We start from the raw sequence: 19,500 nt of genomic DNA, 5'->3' as shown, positions 1-19,500 counted from the left end.
TCTTTACAGATTGCTCTTCCCTGTATAATATTGTTTGTTCACTTGGGTAAATCTATTTTGTAGTGTTGACTTCCCTCAAATGTTGGTGCCCATTTGTTAAACACTTATTTTTATTTGAAATTCTCTGTAAGATTTTTTGTGAATACTTTCTATCTTGGAGAAAAGACAAAATATATAGTTTGACTCCAAATAGTTGGTGGGGGATTAAGAAGCTGCCACAGGTTGTAACAGCTAGTGTCCATGTTTATCTAGTCTCTGGTTCACCACAATGTGAACTGCTCTGCTCGACTAGCTCCTCCATGTCTTGATGAACAATATCTCGGGAACTGGAAGCTGAAACAAGAGTTTTCTTCAGTGTTCCGCTAGGCATTTTGTCACAGCAATACAAAAGCAATGAATGCAGTGGGGAAACTTTTACTGGAGCTCTGCTGTACTGTCTAGCACCTTTTCATTTCAACTTGAAGGACCTGCCATAAGCATCTAAGGTAAATCTAGTGGTAATGCACTCCCTTGGTTGTAATTTATCGGAGAATACCTTAACCTCCACCTCTGGCACCTTATTTTGTTTAGTGAAACTGAATCTCGCTGTCTTAGTGTTCTATTGCTGTGAAGAGACATCACAACCAAGGCAACTCTTAGAAAGGAAAACATTTAACTGGGGTTGGCTTACAGTTCAGAGGTTTAGTCCATTACCATCATGGCAGGAAGTATGGTGGTGTGCAGGCAGACATGGAGCTGGAGAAGAGCTGACAGTTCTGCACCTTGATCCGTGTGCAGCAGGCAGAGAACTGGTTTGAGCTTCCGAGCCCTCAAAGCCCACTCCCTAGTGACACATGTCCTCCAACAAAGCCACACCTAACTCCAACAAGGCCATATCTCCTCATAGTTCCACTCTCTCTGGACTTGAGTTTAAACACTCAAGTATTTAAACACATGAGTCTATGGAGGTCATTCCTATTCAAACCACCACACTCACTAAGGGGTCAGCCTGGTGTTACCTCCCAATCCTCCTGTCTCAGTCTCCAAGTGCTAAGACAACAGGTGCCATACTGAACTCTCTCACATTTGAAGTAATTGCTAGATTGAGAATCTGTCGGTTCACTGCAGTTTTCTTCCAGTATTTTAACTATATTATTCCATTGCCTCTGGCTTGCAAGTTTTCTATTAAGAAATCTCCCACTAAGTTGAGGATCCTCTATACCTGTTGAGACACTTTTTTTTTCTCACTTCTTTCAAGATTCTCTTTGTTTGCCAACAGTTTGTAACCATTCAGATGTTTCTTCAAATTTGGGAAGCTTTTGGCCATTAACTTCTTCAAATAGTATCTTTATCCTCTTTCTTCTCCCTACTTTCTGGAGGTATTCCTCTGGTTTGATTTTTCTACTAATCCTTCTTAGATTTCCCCTTTCTAAGGAATTCTTAAAATTGAGTTAGTGGTATGCACATACCAGCACAGGTGTACCATGTCACTTTTTCCAAAAGTGGAAAAAGAAGCCGTTGAAAACAGAAGACATTTGAGGGGAGTCAACACTATGAGATAGATTTACAGAAGTGAATAAACCATATTTTATATTGGCAAGAGCAATCTGTAAAGAAACAAATTGTACCAGTCTTGGGTTGAAAAAGAGAAAAACCACAGTGGGTGAGATTCACAATTTTATAATTTTTAGCCCAAGGGTAAGCAAGCTCTAATTGTTTATCATACAGACAATATGCTTGAGATGTCAGAAGACAGGAAGGCAGAATCTTAGATAACTAAAGCTGAGTTGTGACAGGAGACATAAGTGAAAAGCTAAGGTTCAAAGAAGCACAGACATACAAGTCACCCCAATTCTTGCTGAAAGATGAAATACACATGTATAGAAAGACCCAAGAGCACTCCACCAACAACAGCAAAAAACAAACAGCTGGAAACTTTAAAAACTGAGTAGGGCACCAGCAAAATGGCTTGGTAAATAAAGGCACCACCAAACCTGACCACCTAAGTTAGATCCCTGGGACCCAAATAGTGCAAAGAGAGAACTAACTACCGCCAAGTTGTTCTCTGAATGCCACAACTATGCTGTGGCACACTTGTACTCATATACACATACACACAAAAAGTGTTCACAGTCCTTCTTCCTTGGCATCCTGTATGCTGAAACTATAAAAGCAAATGACTGTTTACAAGAAAGTATCGTTTGTACTGTATTGTTAATAATAATCATTAGTCAAAGACTCCTGCAGGCACGCCTGACTCCCCCCACCCAATCGGACTCTGTAATACAAGTCCCCCTCTGTTCCCCAAGCCCACCCATCAGCCTAGATTACAGTTGCTCTCTGAGACACAGACTCTGCCAGCTCCAACTGGATCAAAAGGTGAATCACTGTCTGCCCAGCCAGTCACCGGTTTTAGGCCCAGAGGCACAATCCGTGCTCCCATACCTCCACCAACTGCAGTCCCAGTTGCAGGCCAGCAGGGAAGACTTCTACTGGCAGGCCTGACCACCACTACACCCCCATAGGACCTTGTAATCTACACACTCCACTCTGTTCCGCAAACCCACCCATCCCTGGAGACCACAGCTGGTCCCTGAGAAACAGACTCGGCCAGCTCTGATTGAAACACCAAGAGCTCTAACTGTACCAAGAGCTCCCTAAGACACAAACACCACCAGCACCGATTGGACCAATAGCAGCTCCCTGAGACACAGACACCATCTGCACCGACTGGGGGAAGAGATGGATAGATGCCAGTGCAAGAATACACTTAGCAACATAAAGAGCAATATGCCACCACCAGGACCTACTGGTTCTACTACAGTAAGACCTAAACATCCCAACTTAGAAGAAGCAGAAGAAAATGACCTTAAAAAATGACTTTATGAAGATGATAGAGGCCTTTAAAGAGGAAATGAAAAATTCCCTTAAGGAAATCAAGGAAAAGACAAACAAAAAATTGGAAGAAATCAGTAAATCCCTTAAAGAAAGCAAAGATCGACAAACCCTTATCCAAATTAACCAAAAGGCAGAGAGAGAACATCCAAATTTACTAAATCAGAAATGAAAAGGGAAATATAACAACAGACAATGAGGAAATCCAGAGAATCATCAGGTCATACTTCAAAACCCTGCACTCCACAAAAATGGACAATTTTCTAGAGAGGTACCACATACGCAAATTAAATCAAGACCAGATAAATAATTTAAAAGACCTATGACCCCAATGGAAATAGAAGCAGTCATTAAAAGTCTCTCAACCAAAAAAATCCCAGGACCAGATGGTTTCAGTGCAGAATTTCACCATAATTTTAAAAAAGAGCTAATACCAATACTTCTCAAATTGTTTCACACAATAGAAACAGAAGGAACATTGTCACTTTTTTTAAAATAAGGCTATAGTTACACTGATACCCAAACCACACAAAGATGCAACAAAGAAAGAAAAGTATAGACCAATCTCCCTCACCAACATTGATGCAAAAATACTCAATGAAATACTGGCAAACCGAATCTAAGAACACATTTAAAAAAAAATCATCTACCATGATCAAGTAGGCTTCATCCCAGAGATGCAGGAATGGTTCAACATACGAAAATCTGTCAATGTAATACACCATATAAACAAACTGAAAGGAAAAAAAACCTCATTATCATCTCATTAGATACTGAAAAAGCCTTTGACAAAATCCAACACCCCTTCCTGATAGCTACACAGAGAAACCCTGTCTCGAAAAATCAAAAAAAAAAAAAAGGAGATCAAGGGGATATAAATTAGAAAGAAGAAGTCAAACTTTCACTATTTGCACATGATATGATAGTATACATATGTGACCCGAAAAATTCTACCAGGGAATTCCTTCAACTGATAAACACCTTCAGTAATGTGGCAGGATACAGATTAACTCAAAAAAAAAAAAAAAATCAGTAGCCCTCCTATATACAAATGATAAAAGGGCTGAGAAAGAAGTCAGAGAAACATCACCCTTTACAATAGCCACAAATAATATAAACTACCTTGAGGTAAGTAACACTAAGCAAACAAGTGAAAGACCTGTATGACAAGAACTTTAAGTCCTTGAAGAAAGAAATTGAAGATATCAAAATATGGAAAGATCTTCCATGCTCATGGATATGTTTGACCAACATAATAAAAATGGCAATCTTACCAAAAGCAATCTACAGGTTCAATGCAATCCCCATCAAAATCCCAACACAATTCTTCACAGAACGCGAAAGAACAATATTCAACTTCATACAGAAAAATAGAAAACCTAGGATATCTAAAACAATCCTTCACAATAAAGCAACTTCTGGAAACATCACCATTCTTGATCTCAAGCTCTACTATAGAGCTACAGTAATAAAAACAGCTTCGTATTGGCATAAAAACCAAAATGTGGACCAATGGAATCAAATTGAAGACTCTGACATTAATCCACATACCTATGAATACCTGACTTTTGACAAAGAAGCCAAAACTGTACAGTGGAAAAAAGAAAGCATCTTCAACAAACGGTGCTGACATAGCTGGATGTCAACATGTAGAAGGCTACAAATAGATCCATATCAGTCACCATGCACAAAACTCAAGGCCAAGTGGATCAAAGACCTCAACACAAATCCAGTTACACTGAACCTGATAGAAGAGAAAGCAGGAAATAGCCTAGAAAGCATTGGCACAGGAGACTACTTCCTAAATATAAACCAGTAGCACAGACACTTAGAGCAACAATTAATAAATGGGAACTCCTAAAACTGAGAGCCTTCTATAAGGCAAAGGATACTGTCAATAAGACAAAAATGGCAGCCTACAGAATGGGAAAAGACCTTTATCAACCCCACATTTGACAGAGGGCTGATTTCCAAGATATATAAAGAACTCAAGAAACTAGACATCAAAATACCAAACAATCCAATTAAAAGAATGGGCTACAGATCTAAACAGAGAATTCTCAACATGGCCGAAAGACATTTAAGGAATTGCTCAACATCCTTAGTCAGCAGGGAAATGTAAATCAAAACGACTCTGAGTTAGCATCTTACACCTGTCAGAATGGCTAAAATTAAAAACACTGATGACAGTTTATGTTGGGATGTGAGCTTGGATATCTACTGTTGGTGGAGTGCAACTGCATAGCACTTGAATCAGTATGGCAACTTCTCAGAAAAATGGAAATCAATCTACCTCAAGACCCAATGATACCACTCTTGAGCACCCAAGGGATGCTCAATCATACCACAAGGACACTTGGCTCAACTATGTTCATAGCAGCATTATTCATAATAGCCAGAACCTGGAAACAACCTAGATGCCCCTCAACCAAAGAATGGATAAAGAAAATGTGGTACATATTACACAATGGAGTATAACTCAGCTGTAAAAAACAATGGCATTATGAAATTTGCAGGCAAGTGAATGGAACTAGAAAATATCATCCTGAGTGAGGTAACCCAGCCTCAGAAAGACAAACATGGTATGTACTCACTCATAAGTAAATACTATATGTAAAACAAAGGATAACCAGACTACAAGTCACAGCTCCAGAGAAGCTAGGAAACAAGGAGGACCCTAAGAGGAACGCATGGATTTCCATGGGAAGGGGAAACAGATAAGCTATCCATGAGTAAGCTGGGGATGGAGGGTGGAGTAACAGAGGGGAGGGTATGAGGGACGAAAACATGAGGGAATGGGATAATTGAGCTGGGGGAGCGAAGGAGTGAGAGAGCAAGAAAAGAGATATCTGGATAGAGGGAGACATTACGGGGTAAAGGGTGCTAGAAAAATTCCAGTAATTCCAAAGATGAAAGCAATAGTGGAGAGGGTTCCTGACATGGCCTACCCGGGAATCAGATTGGTGAATACTAAGTCATATAGACTTCACCATAACTGAAAAAAAAAAACAAAAAAAAAAAAGAAGTCAAAAAAAATGTCGAGATCATGAGGGGAAATCTAAAAAACGAAAAAAAAAAACAAAAAAACAGCTGTGGAATCTGCATGGACAATAGGTGCATACGGGGGACAGTTGTGTAGGTTGGTCTGTTTAAGGGGTCCCTGGAAGTGGGATAAGGATCTATACCTGGTCCATGAGCTGGCTTTCTGGAGCGCATTACCTATGATGAGACGTCTTGCTCAGCCTTGATTGTGTGTGTGTGTGGGGGTCCTTCCTCAACTAAATGTACCAGGCTTTGCTGACTCCCAATGGGAGGCCTTACCTTTTGAAGGAGTGGATGGGGTGGGTCGAGGGGAGAGAGGCTGGGGGGAGAGGAGCGAGAGGAGGGATGAGAGGGGAATCTGTGGTTGGTATGTAAAATGAATTAAAAAAAATAATAACCATCATTAATCATCAATCTGTCTATGGCTGTAGTTTTAAGGATTGAACGGAAGGCTTTGTATGTGCTAGGCAAGTGCATTACCACTGAACTATATTCCCAAGCCTTTCTATACTTTTATATTGAAATAGGATCTCATCAAGGTTGGCCTTGAACTCTTTCAGTATCCCTGTAGTTCCCTGAAGCTATGAACTAACTCAGTTTCTCAAGTAGCTGAATCCACCACCTAGAAATTCTTATCTGCACCAGCATGCTGATTAGGAATATTTAATTCAGTGATTCCAGTGGATATATACTAACCTTTCAGTTTCCTAATGCATATCAGCCAGTGTTTAGCAAATACTCTTTTTCAGAGTAAAAGGGTACTGTTTCTTATGGTTTTTCATGATAGATACTAAATTTTATTCTACATAAATGGTGCTTCAATTATGCGTATTTAGTTTTTAAAAAAAGCATCTAGGGCTCATAGCATAATTGATAATGAAATATTCAATACTTTCTTCATGGGGAGGAAGACAAGGTTACCTCCCTATCACTGCTATTCAGCACTGTCCTAGTGATCCCTCACCATGCAATAATGAACAAAAAAAAAAAAAAAAAAAAAAATGAACAAACAAAAGAATAAAGACTGGACAGGAAAAAAATAAAAGTGCACACTAGGAATAATGAAACAAATTACTAGAATAAGAGCTTATAAAGTTAAAGATTATGACATAATTAATTGGGTGCTCTGGGATTTATACAAAGGAATAAGGTAGTATGTATGTATGTATGTATGTATGTATGTATGTATGTATGTATGTTATTATTTTGGGTTTTCGAGACAGGGTTTCTCTGTAGCTCTGGCTGTCCTGTAACTAGCTCTGTAGACCAGGCTAACCTTGAACTCACAGAGATCCACCAACCTCTGCCTGAGTGCTGGGATTAAAGGTGTGCACCCCCACTGCCTGGCTTGTAAGCATTTATTTTTCACTTAAAAATTAAATGATTCTTTTAAATCATAGTAAAAACTAAAAGAGATATTATGTAAAACAGTTGATTAACCACAATGCAAACTTCATAAATGTTACTCTATTCCTTTCTTTTAATATATAAATTACCCTCAAACCCTTCGGATAACTTCACATTGACAATCAGAAGGGCTGGGGAGATGGCTCAGTGGGCAAGGGTGCTTGCTGTGCAAGCATGAGGCCATACAAGTTAGGCATGGCAGCTTCTGCCTGTAACCCATTAAGAGGATGGAGAAAGAGATCCTGAAAGCTTGCTGGTAAGCCAGCCTAGCCTCAACAGTAAGCTTCCAGTTCAGTGAGAAATCCTATCTTAAAACAAAGTAGAGAATGAGAGAGAAAGACATCTCCTGCTCTGTCCTGCACACCCACACAGTCGCATGCATGCAACACACATGCACACACACCAATTAATAGTGGGACAATATAAGAACTGAACTCAAGTCTCTTCCTTGAAAAGATTCTGGCATTAGATAGCTCTTTCTGAATATTTAAATATAAAGCTCAGTAGTAGAAATAATAGTTCCATGTAAAAAATGAGTACAGGGAATTAAGAGAAACAAATTCTTGGTTTTATTAGTGTCAGAAGTAACTCAGGCTTTAACTCCATAGATTCAAATAATGACTTCTAAAACTATGAGTGTTACGCTGGAAAATTTCCAAAGCCTCTTTTAGAATATAAAATTCTATAACCATTCTATTAAAACAGCCTTATAATGGAATTTGGAATTTATTTATGTATTTTTGTGTTTGCCCACATGAGTTTGTGTATTATGTGTACAGGAACCCATACAGGCCAGAAAAGGGTATCAGATCGCCTAGAACTAGAGTTACAGGAGTTTGCAGAGCTGGTGCTGGAAACCAAATCCAGATCCTCTGCAAGAGGACTAAGCTAGCTGAGCCATCTTTCTGGCGCCATAAATAGAATAGTAAAACATAGATTCAGAGAACTCTTGTCTTCAATCTACAAATTTTCTAAATAGTACAAGTATTTCTTGCAAAATATACTCCTGACCCAGTGTGGTAGTACACACCTGTATCTCTACAATGGGAGGCTGAGGACTGAGTATAAGGCCAACGTGGGCTACATAACAAACACTTTGTGTTTCAACAGAGAAAGAAAAGAAACAGAACTCTACTACATTAATCAAAAGGATAGACTGTTTCTGTTAAGTTGGTCATAGTCTAACCACAAGTCTAACTACTAAGATGTGTTAGTATATCTTTCAGCTATGTTCATAATAGTATATTTCTTTAGTGCAATTTATAATGCTTAATTGTCAAAGAAAGCATCTCTATGATTCATCATGTCTTATCCTCTATTTCTCTGACCCAAAGTTTCTAACCAGAAGAACCATGACCAGGAGTACTAAAAAGTAGGTAGAAAACTAAGGAGTCTAAGATTGAGGATTTGCACAGCTTTGAAATGGAGTATCTTGTGTAAGAAGTGTCTTTATAAAATATTCTTAATTCAACAATTTACAGTAAGAAATTAAGACTTTTGAGAGAATATCCATCAACAGCTGAAATATCACTGAACAACTCCAATTTCATTTTAGTAAGTGTATATACACCTAAAGCAGTGGTTCTCAACCTATTCAATGCTGCAATCTCTTAATACAGTTCCTCATGCTGTAGTGACCCACAGCCATAAAGTTATTTTTGTTGCTATTTCTGAACTGTAATTTTGCTACTGTTTTGAATCTTAATGTAAATATTTTTGGAGACAGAAGCTTGTCAAAGGGGTCATGACCCACAGGTTGACAGCTGCTGATCTAAAGGTTTTTTTTTCTCTCTTTAGATCAAGAGGCCTTAGTCTTACTTTTTAGTTCTCCGAGACACAATAAAACTAATACTACACTTACAAGTTGACTTATAGTTATAAATACCTTAAAGGAATAGATTCTGATATGTTAAAACAACAAGCATAACAGGCAAAGGAATTGAGTCTAATTATTCAATTAAAGATGTTAAAACTCACTAAATAAGAAAGGGCTTTATATAATGAACATAGAGAAAAACTACAAGGAAATGAAACGCAACTGCTTGAACTTACTGGGTTATCTGTAGAATCGTCAGCCAACTGTAAACCAAAATAGTCTCTCTCAGTCAAATCAAGATGCTTGAAGACTATATCCAACAGAACTTGCCCCTGATCATGTTTCTGCAAGAAAAATAATACGAAACCATCTTTAATAGGCTGTACATTGTTTTTTCGCCCTTGTCTTTGTGAAACAGGGTCTCACTAAGAAGCCCTGGCTGGCCATGAAAATCACAGAGATTCACCTGCCTCTGCCTCCTCCTAAGTGTTAGGATTAAAGGTGTGCACTACCACACCATGTACTTTGTTTTTTAACCTTGCATAACTTTTTGTCCTTTTCTACTACAATGGCCATTGCTTATATAGCAATGACTTGGTTTAGAATAAAGCTTCATATGTCAATACCGTTTAAGGGAAACTGTTCATAGAAAAAGTAATAAATATGAAGATGAAAAACTCTGGATTGAAAATGGCTCCTGCAGGCTATTATTATGGTATTTTTGTTATTTTATATTGTTGCCACAATAACTGTGGAGGCCCACAAAGGTTTCCAAGTGAGATCTGAGCTTGTTTTACCCAGCAGGGCTACATTAGAGGATTGCTTGACCACATGTATGGCTACCAGGTAACTGGAAAGGGTCTGCACTTGGCTATGCTAGGGTGAGGTCTTTTGCTCCAACCCTTGGCATTCCTATAAAAAGCCTTTAGAAGAGACAGAAGGGGCCAGTAGATACTGATCCAGGCCCTCTTGAGGCTATCCTGTGTTTCTGTTTCTCTCCCCTCTATGTTCTATCTAAATATTTCTGACACCTCCCACCTCAAGAGTACCCTGGGGAAAAAGTGAAAGGGGGCCTCCCACATAGAAATGGGTAAGCCCCCCAACAGATGGTACCAGGAACAGGGACCAGGGACTTGGTGAAAGGGGGTTGGGGTGCCATAGGAAGCAGTGGGCATGTCCAGTTTTGTAGTATAATGAAGACAGGGGTATTCTATTTTGGGCAGTATAGGTAAAGTAAGGCAGCTGAAAGAAATGCCAAAGTGAAAAGTGAGGCTGCAGTGAGTCCCTCCCTCCCTCCATCCCTCCCTCCCTCCTTCTCTCTCTCTCTTAATTTCTATCTATAAAAAGTAAAAATATAGAATTAGGTGTAGGAATTGGGTAAGAAGAAATTTAGAATAAGAGTAGAACTAGGAATATTGGGTAGGAAGAAGCTTAGAGTAAGGCAGAATATAAGAATATAGTGTAGAAAAAACTTAGGGTAAAATAGATAAGCAACAAGACAGAGGAGCTATATCCTTAATTTTTCCAACTATAGGACTATGAACGCAGACTTCTGGGGAAGAATCATAGTCATGAAGAAAACACTATTAAAGAAAACAGGCAGAAAAAGATTCCTGTGGAAGCTTTTGGCCTGTGGACAGCGTAGATGCAAACCTTGAGTGTAAGGGAAGAATTTTCCCAGAGGCGGATGCAGATGAAATAAAACCCTTCACTCTGCTGACAGAGTGATATGTATGTGACTGTATGATAACATTGCACCATCAGACTCAGTTTCCTCTTGGCCATGAAGCCAAGTTTGGGGAACTAAATTTTTAGGAAACACTTAACAATCACTCTCTAAAAGACAAAACAAAACAATGCCAGGCAGTGGTGGCGCACGCCTTTAATCTCAGCGCTCAGGAGGCAGAGCCAGGCGGATCTCTGTGAGATTGAAGCCAGCCTGGGCTACAGAGCAAGATCCAGGTCAGGCACCAAAAGTATGAGGAGAAATCCTGTCTCAAAAAAACAAACAATAAATAGATAAATAAATAAATAAAATCAAAAACAAAACCTCTGAAAGCTCTTCAGGTCTTTCCATTTCAGTTTTTTTTTTTTTTTTTTCTTTCTATAAGGAAAAAAATTAGATTTACCTGGAAATAGCATCTATGGAATGGAAAAATCACCTATAATTACCCTAGAAAAAACAAAAAACCTCTTGAAACATAGCAAATTCTCTCTGCCAGTGCTATCTCCCCTTCAAGTCAGTATTAGAAAAACAGCAGCCAGAATCCCCTGTGGCCAGAGGCTATGCCCGTTTCCCACAGAGCAGAGGAAGCCTGCCCCCAGGATGGAGCCGCAGCAGAAGCAGTATGGGACCCAGTGAGGGGCTGCTGGCGTGGAAGAAGCATGGAGGCTATGGGATCCTCCCTGCAGCAAAAAAAAGCAGGGTCTAAGCTCCTAGCTGCAATGGCAGCATGGGAAAAGCAGAAGCAAAGTTTGACCATACAGAAATGGGGATGCAAGTCCTTACCCCCAGAACAGAAAGCAGTCAGCAGAGCCTGAGCAGGGACTCTGTATCTGGGGGGAGGTAGATAAAAATCTACCCTGGAGGGAATCTCTCTGAAAAGGCTGAAAAAACTTTTTTTTTCTTTTCTTTTTTTTTTTTTTTTTTCTTTTTGACACAGGGTTCCTCTGTGCAGCTTTGCGCCTTTCTGGAAATCACTCTGTAGACTAGGCTGACCTGGATCTCACAGAGACCTGCCTGCCTCTGCCTCCCCAGTGCTGGGATTAAAGGCTTGCACCACCACCACTAGGCTAAAGCTACTTTTTTGGAGTGGGGAGGGGACTTTTATTTCCAGTACTTTCATCTTCTTTCACTGACCCAGCAAGGTAGGAGCAAGCCCCAAGGTGTTTTTGCTTCTGGCACTAAAAGCACCTGTCTGAGTGTATGTCCACTCAGGGAACAGTGCCAGGTGAAAAGCTTAATCTTTACTCAAAAATCTTCCATGGCAAAAAAGCAAAATATTGATTTCAGTACAAACACAGATGTGTAAACAGGAACCAGGAATGCAGCAGCTGCCATTGGTCGCACCGGGATCCAAAAGGCAGCTGGGAAATGTAGTTTGTAAAAGTGAAGCGGGCATAGGCAAGCAGACCTGGAGAAAAAGCAGATAGACTGGGACAAAAACTTTCAAAAAGCTGCCCAAAAAACTCTGCTTTTTCAGCTCAAAACATTGCTTTTTTTTTTTCCCCAAACGCTGCTATAAAGCTTACCTTTACTTCCAGAAAACAAGAAACAGGTGATGCCTGTCATGGGGCAATTAAGACACTAATGATGCTTCTCAAGTCATTTTGAAACCCGTAAGAAGGCAAGGGAAAGGGGTCCATACACTGGGAAATTGCTTTAGGTATGGAAAAAACTTACAGGCAGATTTAAAAAAAAACGACCTTGGGTTGTACTTGAAATGAAAGAGAGAAACACTGGCATCATGGCAATCTTAAGAAGCAGCTTTAAAAAATTAAAAAGGGGGAAATTGTATCCTCAGAAGCTTGCTGGCTAGTTTGGTGAGGAATGTGCAACAAAGGAATATCAGCTCCAAAAAACGCTCCTCCACAGGCCTAATAGTTGCACAGGAAGTTTTTTCGAAGAGCTTTATAGCAGCTCAGTATGGTAATTATTCATGATTTGTGAACTCTCTGTCTTGTTGAAAGATAATATAATAGTTCAGTTAAGAGATCTCTTCCAGATGTTTGCTAAAGTTTTTAAAATAGTCCTGTAAGGTTTGCTTTTGAATGTTAGTTAAGAGATTCTTCTAGATATTTACAAAATTTTGTAAAATAGATCTATAGAGTTTCCTTTTGAATATAAGTTTGTAAAAAGTATAAGTATAGTGATATTCATGTTAATTGTAAATATTTAGGGTGCTGTTAATATACTCTTTCTAAATATTTGCATCAAAACTTAGTTATGTAGAGTTTCCTTTTGAATATAAGTTTGTAAAAAGTGTAAATATGTATAGTGATGTTCATGCTACTTGTAAATATGCAAAAAGTGTAAATGTTCAATATAAGTTTGTAAAAAAGTGTAAATACGTACTAGAATTGTTTTTTTATTGTTACTTCAATATCTGTATAGTACAAATTAGGTAACATTCATTTTTAAAGGATAAAACAAATCAATCACATTAGAAGCATCTTAAAGTTTTTATTATTCTTTTACCTTCAGATATATCTGAACACTATGATAGCTTAAAATATAATTTTATGGACTCAATGGCTCCTGGAAAACTTAAGCAATGGTGTCATAATTAGGGGAGCTTTTCTGTCTTCTTCCTAGAAGTTTCCACTCCTCATCTGTTTCTGTTTATAAAGGAGTAGGCCTCCCACAAGGGGGTAGGCCTCCCACAATTGAGTTAGTTTGTACAGAAAAGCTACTGCTGTGTTAGGAATACATGTATATATGAACTACTTAAACAGCTAAAAAGTGTCTTTATAATTAGCATGGGTTTTAGTTTAGTTAAGTGGATACTTTGAAGTGTTTTGAAATGACTGTTTTCTCCTGGGAATCAAAATAGTCTCTTGAAAATTTTATTGAACATTTGTTAGGAGAGAGTTTTGATTTAGAAAAGGGCCTGGTGCAGCTAAGACTGCTGTAGTCACCTTAGACCCATTTCAAAAGGATATCCCATCTTTATTATCATCTACTCCTTTACTGAGAGGTGTGGTAGCTATGGAGATCACTGTGGATGTTTCCAGGCTCTTAATAGGGACCTGGGTCAGAACTGAGTTAAGCTCTGTACCCCCTCTTGGCAGAGGTGGTCAAAGACGGGCATCTTTCTTCTTGTTAGCTTCCTGAATATATGTATGTAAAAATCAATCAATAAAGACAACCTAAAACAAGCACAGTCTATCTGGGGAATCTGGGAGGCCCTTTATTATATCAAGAGGAGGGTATTGTGGAGGCCCACAAAGGTTTCCAGTGAGGTCTGAGCTTGCTTTACCCAGTAGGGTTGCATTAAGAGGATTGCTTGATCAGTGTATTTACCAGGCAATTGGAAAGGGTCCATACTTGGCTGTGCTAGAAGGAGACATTTTGCTCCACCCCTTGGCATTTCTATAAAAAGCCCTTTAGAAGAGACAGAAGGGGCTAGTGAATAATGATCCAGGCCCTCCCAAGGCTATCCTGTGTTTCTATCTGTTTCTCTTCCCTCTATCCTTCTATCTAAATATTTTTTCACTCCTCCCTCCTCAAGAGTACCCTGGGGAAAAAGTGGGAGTGGGCTTCCCGCAGAAAAATGTGTAGGCTCCCCACAAATAACTAATATATGTATGTGTGTGTGTGTATATATATATTATATATATTATATATATATATATATATATATATGGTATCTGTATCTCTTTAATTCTTATACTCAAATTTGACTAGAAAGTTGACTACAGTTTAAAATAGTTTTGTGTAGAAGTCATAAAAGGCAGCACATGGAAAAACTTTGCAGGAAATTTGAGAAAGGCCTTTGATTTGACAGAACATAACTTTACAATTATGTACAGAATTTTTAAAAATATCTGACTTTAACCTTATTAATTCAGTAATGTAGACATTATTATCCCCATGTTCCACATCCACTAAGTATGGTAGAAAAGATATGATTGAATAATTTACTAAGTAATGAGTAAAACCTAATAAATAAAACAGAAATTAACAAGTTTATCAATAATAATAGAAATAAAAATTAGAAATCACAATGACACTCCATGAGTAGATAGTAAATATAAAAAACGAGTAAGATAAAAATACTTATTTAACTACAGAACTGTAAAATGACACAATTTGTAGGGACACCATTAGAAAATTGTGTGCGCATGCAGAAGCACCCATCTGTGTGTGTGCATGTGGAATCACCCATCTGTGTGTGTGTGCATACACAAGCACCCATCTGTGTGTGTTCTCGCAAGAAGTACCCATCTGTATGGGCATGCAGAATTACCCATATGTGTGTGTGCATGTGTAATCACCCATCTGTGTCCATCTGTGTGTCCATCTCTCTGTGTATGTGCATACGGAAGCACCTATCTCTGTGTGTGCATGCGAAATCACCCGTTTGAGTGTGTGCATGTGGAAGTCAGAGGTTGATGTCAAATATCTCCTTTCTTGTGCTCTGTATCTTTTTATCCTTTACATTATTTTTACATTTATCTACATGTGTCTATACAAGTGCACATGTACATGCCATAGCACAAATGTGGGGGTAAGAGTTCAACTTTCAGGAGTCAATTCTCTCCTTCCACCATGTGAGTGCCAGTGACTGAACTCAGGTGGTCAAGATTGTCAACAAATACCTCTACATGCTGAGCCATCTCACCTATCCCTCTCATATTTTTGAGTCAGGGTCTATCATAGAACCTGGAGCTCACTATTTAGAATAGACTAGATGGCCAGAAAGTCCCTAGGGTCCTCCTGTCCAATACCCTAGCATGGAGCTACGGACAGGTACTGCTCTGCTAGCATTTTATTGAGGATCTTATTTCAGGCTCTCATACTTGCATACTTTTACACCCAAGAGCCATCTCCCCAGCCTAAATTTATAAGGATTAAACAAAAACAGTAACTGTATCAACTATTTCAGATATACGTGAACAGCAAAATAAAGTCTAATGTTGAAAGAAATAGCTCAGCACATCAATGTGTTCACTAGAAATGTGTTCACTAGAAAACATAATATGATTATTTTACCACTCTTATTTCCTCTCATTGGCTATAGTAGTCAGAAGGATTCTAAATAAAGTTAGAACCAATCTCAGAGTTGAAAGGACGTATTTTTTTCATAATATAGAGTATAAAGGTAGAACAGATTCCAGAGCTAAATCAGCCAATGAGAGGCAATCAAGAATAGGTTCGCTCCCTTCTGCTTCGCTTGCATTCCAGTGCTGGCTGTATTTGCGAGCCTTTAGTAGCAATATCATCAACTCCAAGATGCATACCCATACATGACAATGTTTAAGAAAACAAACATACTTGTAAAGTTACCACACAAAAAGACTATGCATCATGTCTTACTGGTCAAAACTGTGTTAAGACTGACAACCAATGGAAGGAAGTATGTGCTTCAAATGATATACTCAATGTCCATTTGGCTATCTGCATTAAAAATAAAATTGAGCCGGGCGGTGGTGGCGCACGCCTTTAATCCCAGCACTCGGGAGGCAGAGCCAGGCGAATCTCTGTGAGTTCGAGGCCAGCCTGGGCTACCAAGTGAGCTCCAGGAAAGGCGCAAAGCTACACAGAGAAACCCTGTCTCGAAAAAACAAAAAGAAAAAAACAAAACAAAAATAAAATTGAGTACTGCTATACTCTCCTCTTCCCTTTTCTCATTCTGATTAATTGGTCTAGGGAAAAGACTAGGCATTACTTTTTAAAGCTACTACAGTAAATCTAATGCACTCTTCTCTTCTGAACAAGATGGAGTAGACTCATTTCTTGCTATACCTCAGTTGAAATGCAAATAATGAACTAATTAAAACACATAAAACAGTTTGGTGGTTGGTCAAAATGCAAAACATTGTTACTCTGTTACTCAACAATTCTACCCTTAGGAATATATCCTCAAACTACTGAAAATGTGCACCTATGAAACATGTATATGAAGGTTTACAGCAGTGTGTTGCTAATAGTAAAAAAGTTAAAACAACTCAAATAGCTATCAAATACTGGAGAGAAATAAAATGTGGCTTATTCATACAATAGAATATTATTAAGACATAAAAATGAATGAGAAACTGACAGATTAAATGACTTTGGTGAACCTTCATAATTTCATTTGTAGATCTTTCCATTTCTAATTTATAAATACATTTGGGGTTATAAATTATAAATGTACTGCCTCCTGTCAACATTGTATACTTCTATTTGATGATTTCTGTGTCAAACATTATATGGAAATGTTTCCAAGTATTTTCTGTATTAACTGTGAATGAATAGAACAAAATAAATTGCCTGTGATGGAAAAAAAAATAAATAAATTAAAAAAAAAATAAAACACATAAAAGATTTCAATACTTGAAAGAAAAACTGCCATATGGTTTTGTACAGGGAAATGGAGATGTTAAGAATAAGACAGAAGGGACTGGGGAGATGGCTTAGTGTACTTGCTGTTGTAGAGGACCTGGGTTCAGTTTCTAACGTTCACATGGTGGCTCACACCCATCTATAACTCTAGTTCCAGGGGATCTGAACCCCTCTTCTGGCCTCTATGGCACTAGGCACACATACATTACACAGACAAACATGCAGCAAAACAAATACACATAAAACAAAACAAAACAAAATAAATCTAATAATAAGGATAGAAAGTTCAATTAAGAGATGATTGCACTAATAGTAATATTAAGTGATCTAAATTAGAGTATCAAAGATGACAAAGTAAAATGGACCTATTCCAAAATAGCAGATTGGCAAAAAGGTAACTATGTGTGAGAAAAAAAATGACACATCAAGAATGTTGTGCTTGTGTGTCTAGATTAGCAAATGGATTCCTGGTCATGCCACTTGCTGATTTAGAAGGAACAATATAAAAACACTGCAGTCCATGAGAGAAGTTAATTTTCAAAAACAATGAGCTTTCAAAGAAAGAAGAGAAGATTTAAAAAACACAACTGAGAGGCTAGTGAGATGGTTCAGCAGTTGAGAGCATTCATGGGCTACTCTTGCAGAGAACCTGTGTTCAGTCCCCTACACTCACATGATGGCTCACAACCCTTTGTAACTCCAGTTCCAGGGAATTTGATGTCCTATTCTGGCCCTCATGGGCACTAATGCACATGCTGTACATGAATACATATAGGCAAAATACTCAAACACATTAAATAAAAGTAATCTTTGAAAGAGGAAGCTGGACTTCAGGGGTTCATTGGATCTCTTTGTCCCTCTTCCTAATATGGCCACACTGAAAAAGTGGGAGCTCTTTATTAAAAAATACAAATGAAAAAAGAAATAATCTGCTCGTTCCTTGCTTCATTAACTTTCTATTGTCAATGCCACAATAAAACAAATTGGGTAAGTTTAACTCAAAAGACCTTTATTTTGACTCATGGTTCTGAAAGTTTTAAGTAAAGGGACCACATATGATGACAGCCTTCTTGCTGGTAGAGTGCACAGGTCATGTAGGCATCACAAGAGACAGAAACGTCAATTTTATGGTTCAGATATGAAACATTCTCCCCAGGCTCATATATTGAAGAGATGGTCCTCAGCTGGGGGTGCTCTTTGGGGAGGTTGTGGTAATTGCAGACAGTGAAAGAAATAATGTCACGAGGAGCTGCATCTTGCCTTAGATCCTTCCTGTTTTTCTGCTTCTTGGTTTCCATGAAGAAAGCAGCTTTGTTCTACTACAGACCCCATTATGATGTTCTGCCTAACCATAGCCAAGATACGATGAAACCAAAATAAGTCCTTTATTTTTTTTCGGGTGTAACAGCTGTGAAAAACTAACACGGGAAATTGGAAGCAGGAAAGTGCAGTACATGCTGTGATTACCTAACCATAGGTTTCTAAAGCATGTGGGATTTATTTAAGGGAGAAATGTGAGAAAATTTGGTGACAAGAGCTGAAGAGGCCAAAGCCAGGAGTACTTAAAGGTGGGAGAAGGCTAACAGGAATACAAACAGTGAACACCAGGTTAATGAGGTTTTGGATGAGAATAAAGACCTATAAAAAAAAATGGACTAAAGGCCATTCATGGTACAGTGTGGCAAAGAACTTGCTGGCATTTTGTCTGTGCCCTGAGAATTTCAGAGAAGCAAAATATAAAGTCAATGCCTTAATTAATCTGATGGAGGAAATCCAGCATTCAGGCTATGGAACAGTCATCGATAGATGGTTTTCTTTTTCTTCTTCTTCTTCTTTTTTCTTTCTCAAGCAAGGAACAAAACAGAAATGTCAGAAAAATATGTACTTTGGTCAGAAAATTATGTAGTCTGGCACTTAAACTTGCTGGCAATAAGGCTATGGTTGTTAAAGAAACTGTATTCACTAAAGATATCCAAGTTTTTGTACCATGAAAATAAGAGAGATTCCTTGATGATATCATAGATGTCAGTGAGACTACCTACCATTCATGTCAAAGCCAAGAATATATAAGTATAAACTCATTGGAAAAGATTTCCCCTCAAGTAGACAGTGCTTCTGACACCTTGACTGCACATGACCACCTAAAGAAGCGTTTCCCATGAACCCAGCACTATCATGCACAAGGCTACATCAACCATGGTCCAAGGGAGTCCAACTACCATTCAGGCTGGCAGCAAAACCTTGGCTTTGTCCATATAATTTTTTTTTTTTCAGGCATGTGGATTAATGTTTTGTGGGCACACAGATCATCAGA

General features: G+C 38.5%; 1 protein-coding gene across 7 annotated transcripts in view; it reads right to left on the bottom strand.

Annotated features, from left to right (window-relative positions):
• The window catches only part of Ptpn4 (protein tyrosine phosphatase non-receptor type 4), a 179,565-nt gene that overhangs the window by 104,215 nt on the left and 55,850 nt on the right, over positions 1–19,500 (bottom strand). For 5 of the 7 annotated variants that reach the window (XM_028879796.2, XM_037211479.1, XM_028879802.2 and 2 more), the window contains one exon: positions 9,376–9,483. The exons of the other annotated variants lie outside the window; for them this stretch is intronic. In XM_028879796.2, coding sequence (XP_028735629.1) covers positions 9,376–9,483 — 108 coding nt within the window. The remainder of the gene's footprint in view (positions 1–9,375; positions 9,484–19,500) is intronic. 7 annotated transcript variants of the gene reach the window in all.

Source organism: Peromyscus leucopus, chromosome 15, assembly GCF_004664715.2.
Source record: "Peromyscus leucopus breed LL Stock chromosome 15, UCI_PerLeu_2.1, whole genome shotgun sequence".
NCBI lineage: Eukaryota > Metazoa > Chordata > Mammalia > Rodentia > Cricetidae > Peromyscus > Peromyscus leucopus.
Note: the sequence above shows the minus strand (reverse complement) of the source record. Positions and strands in the feature narration are given on the sequence as shown.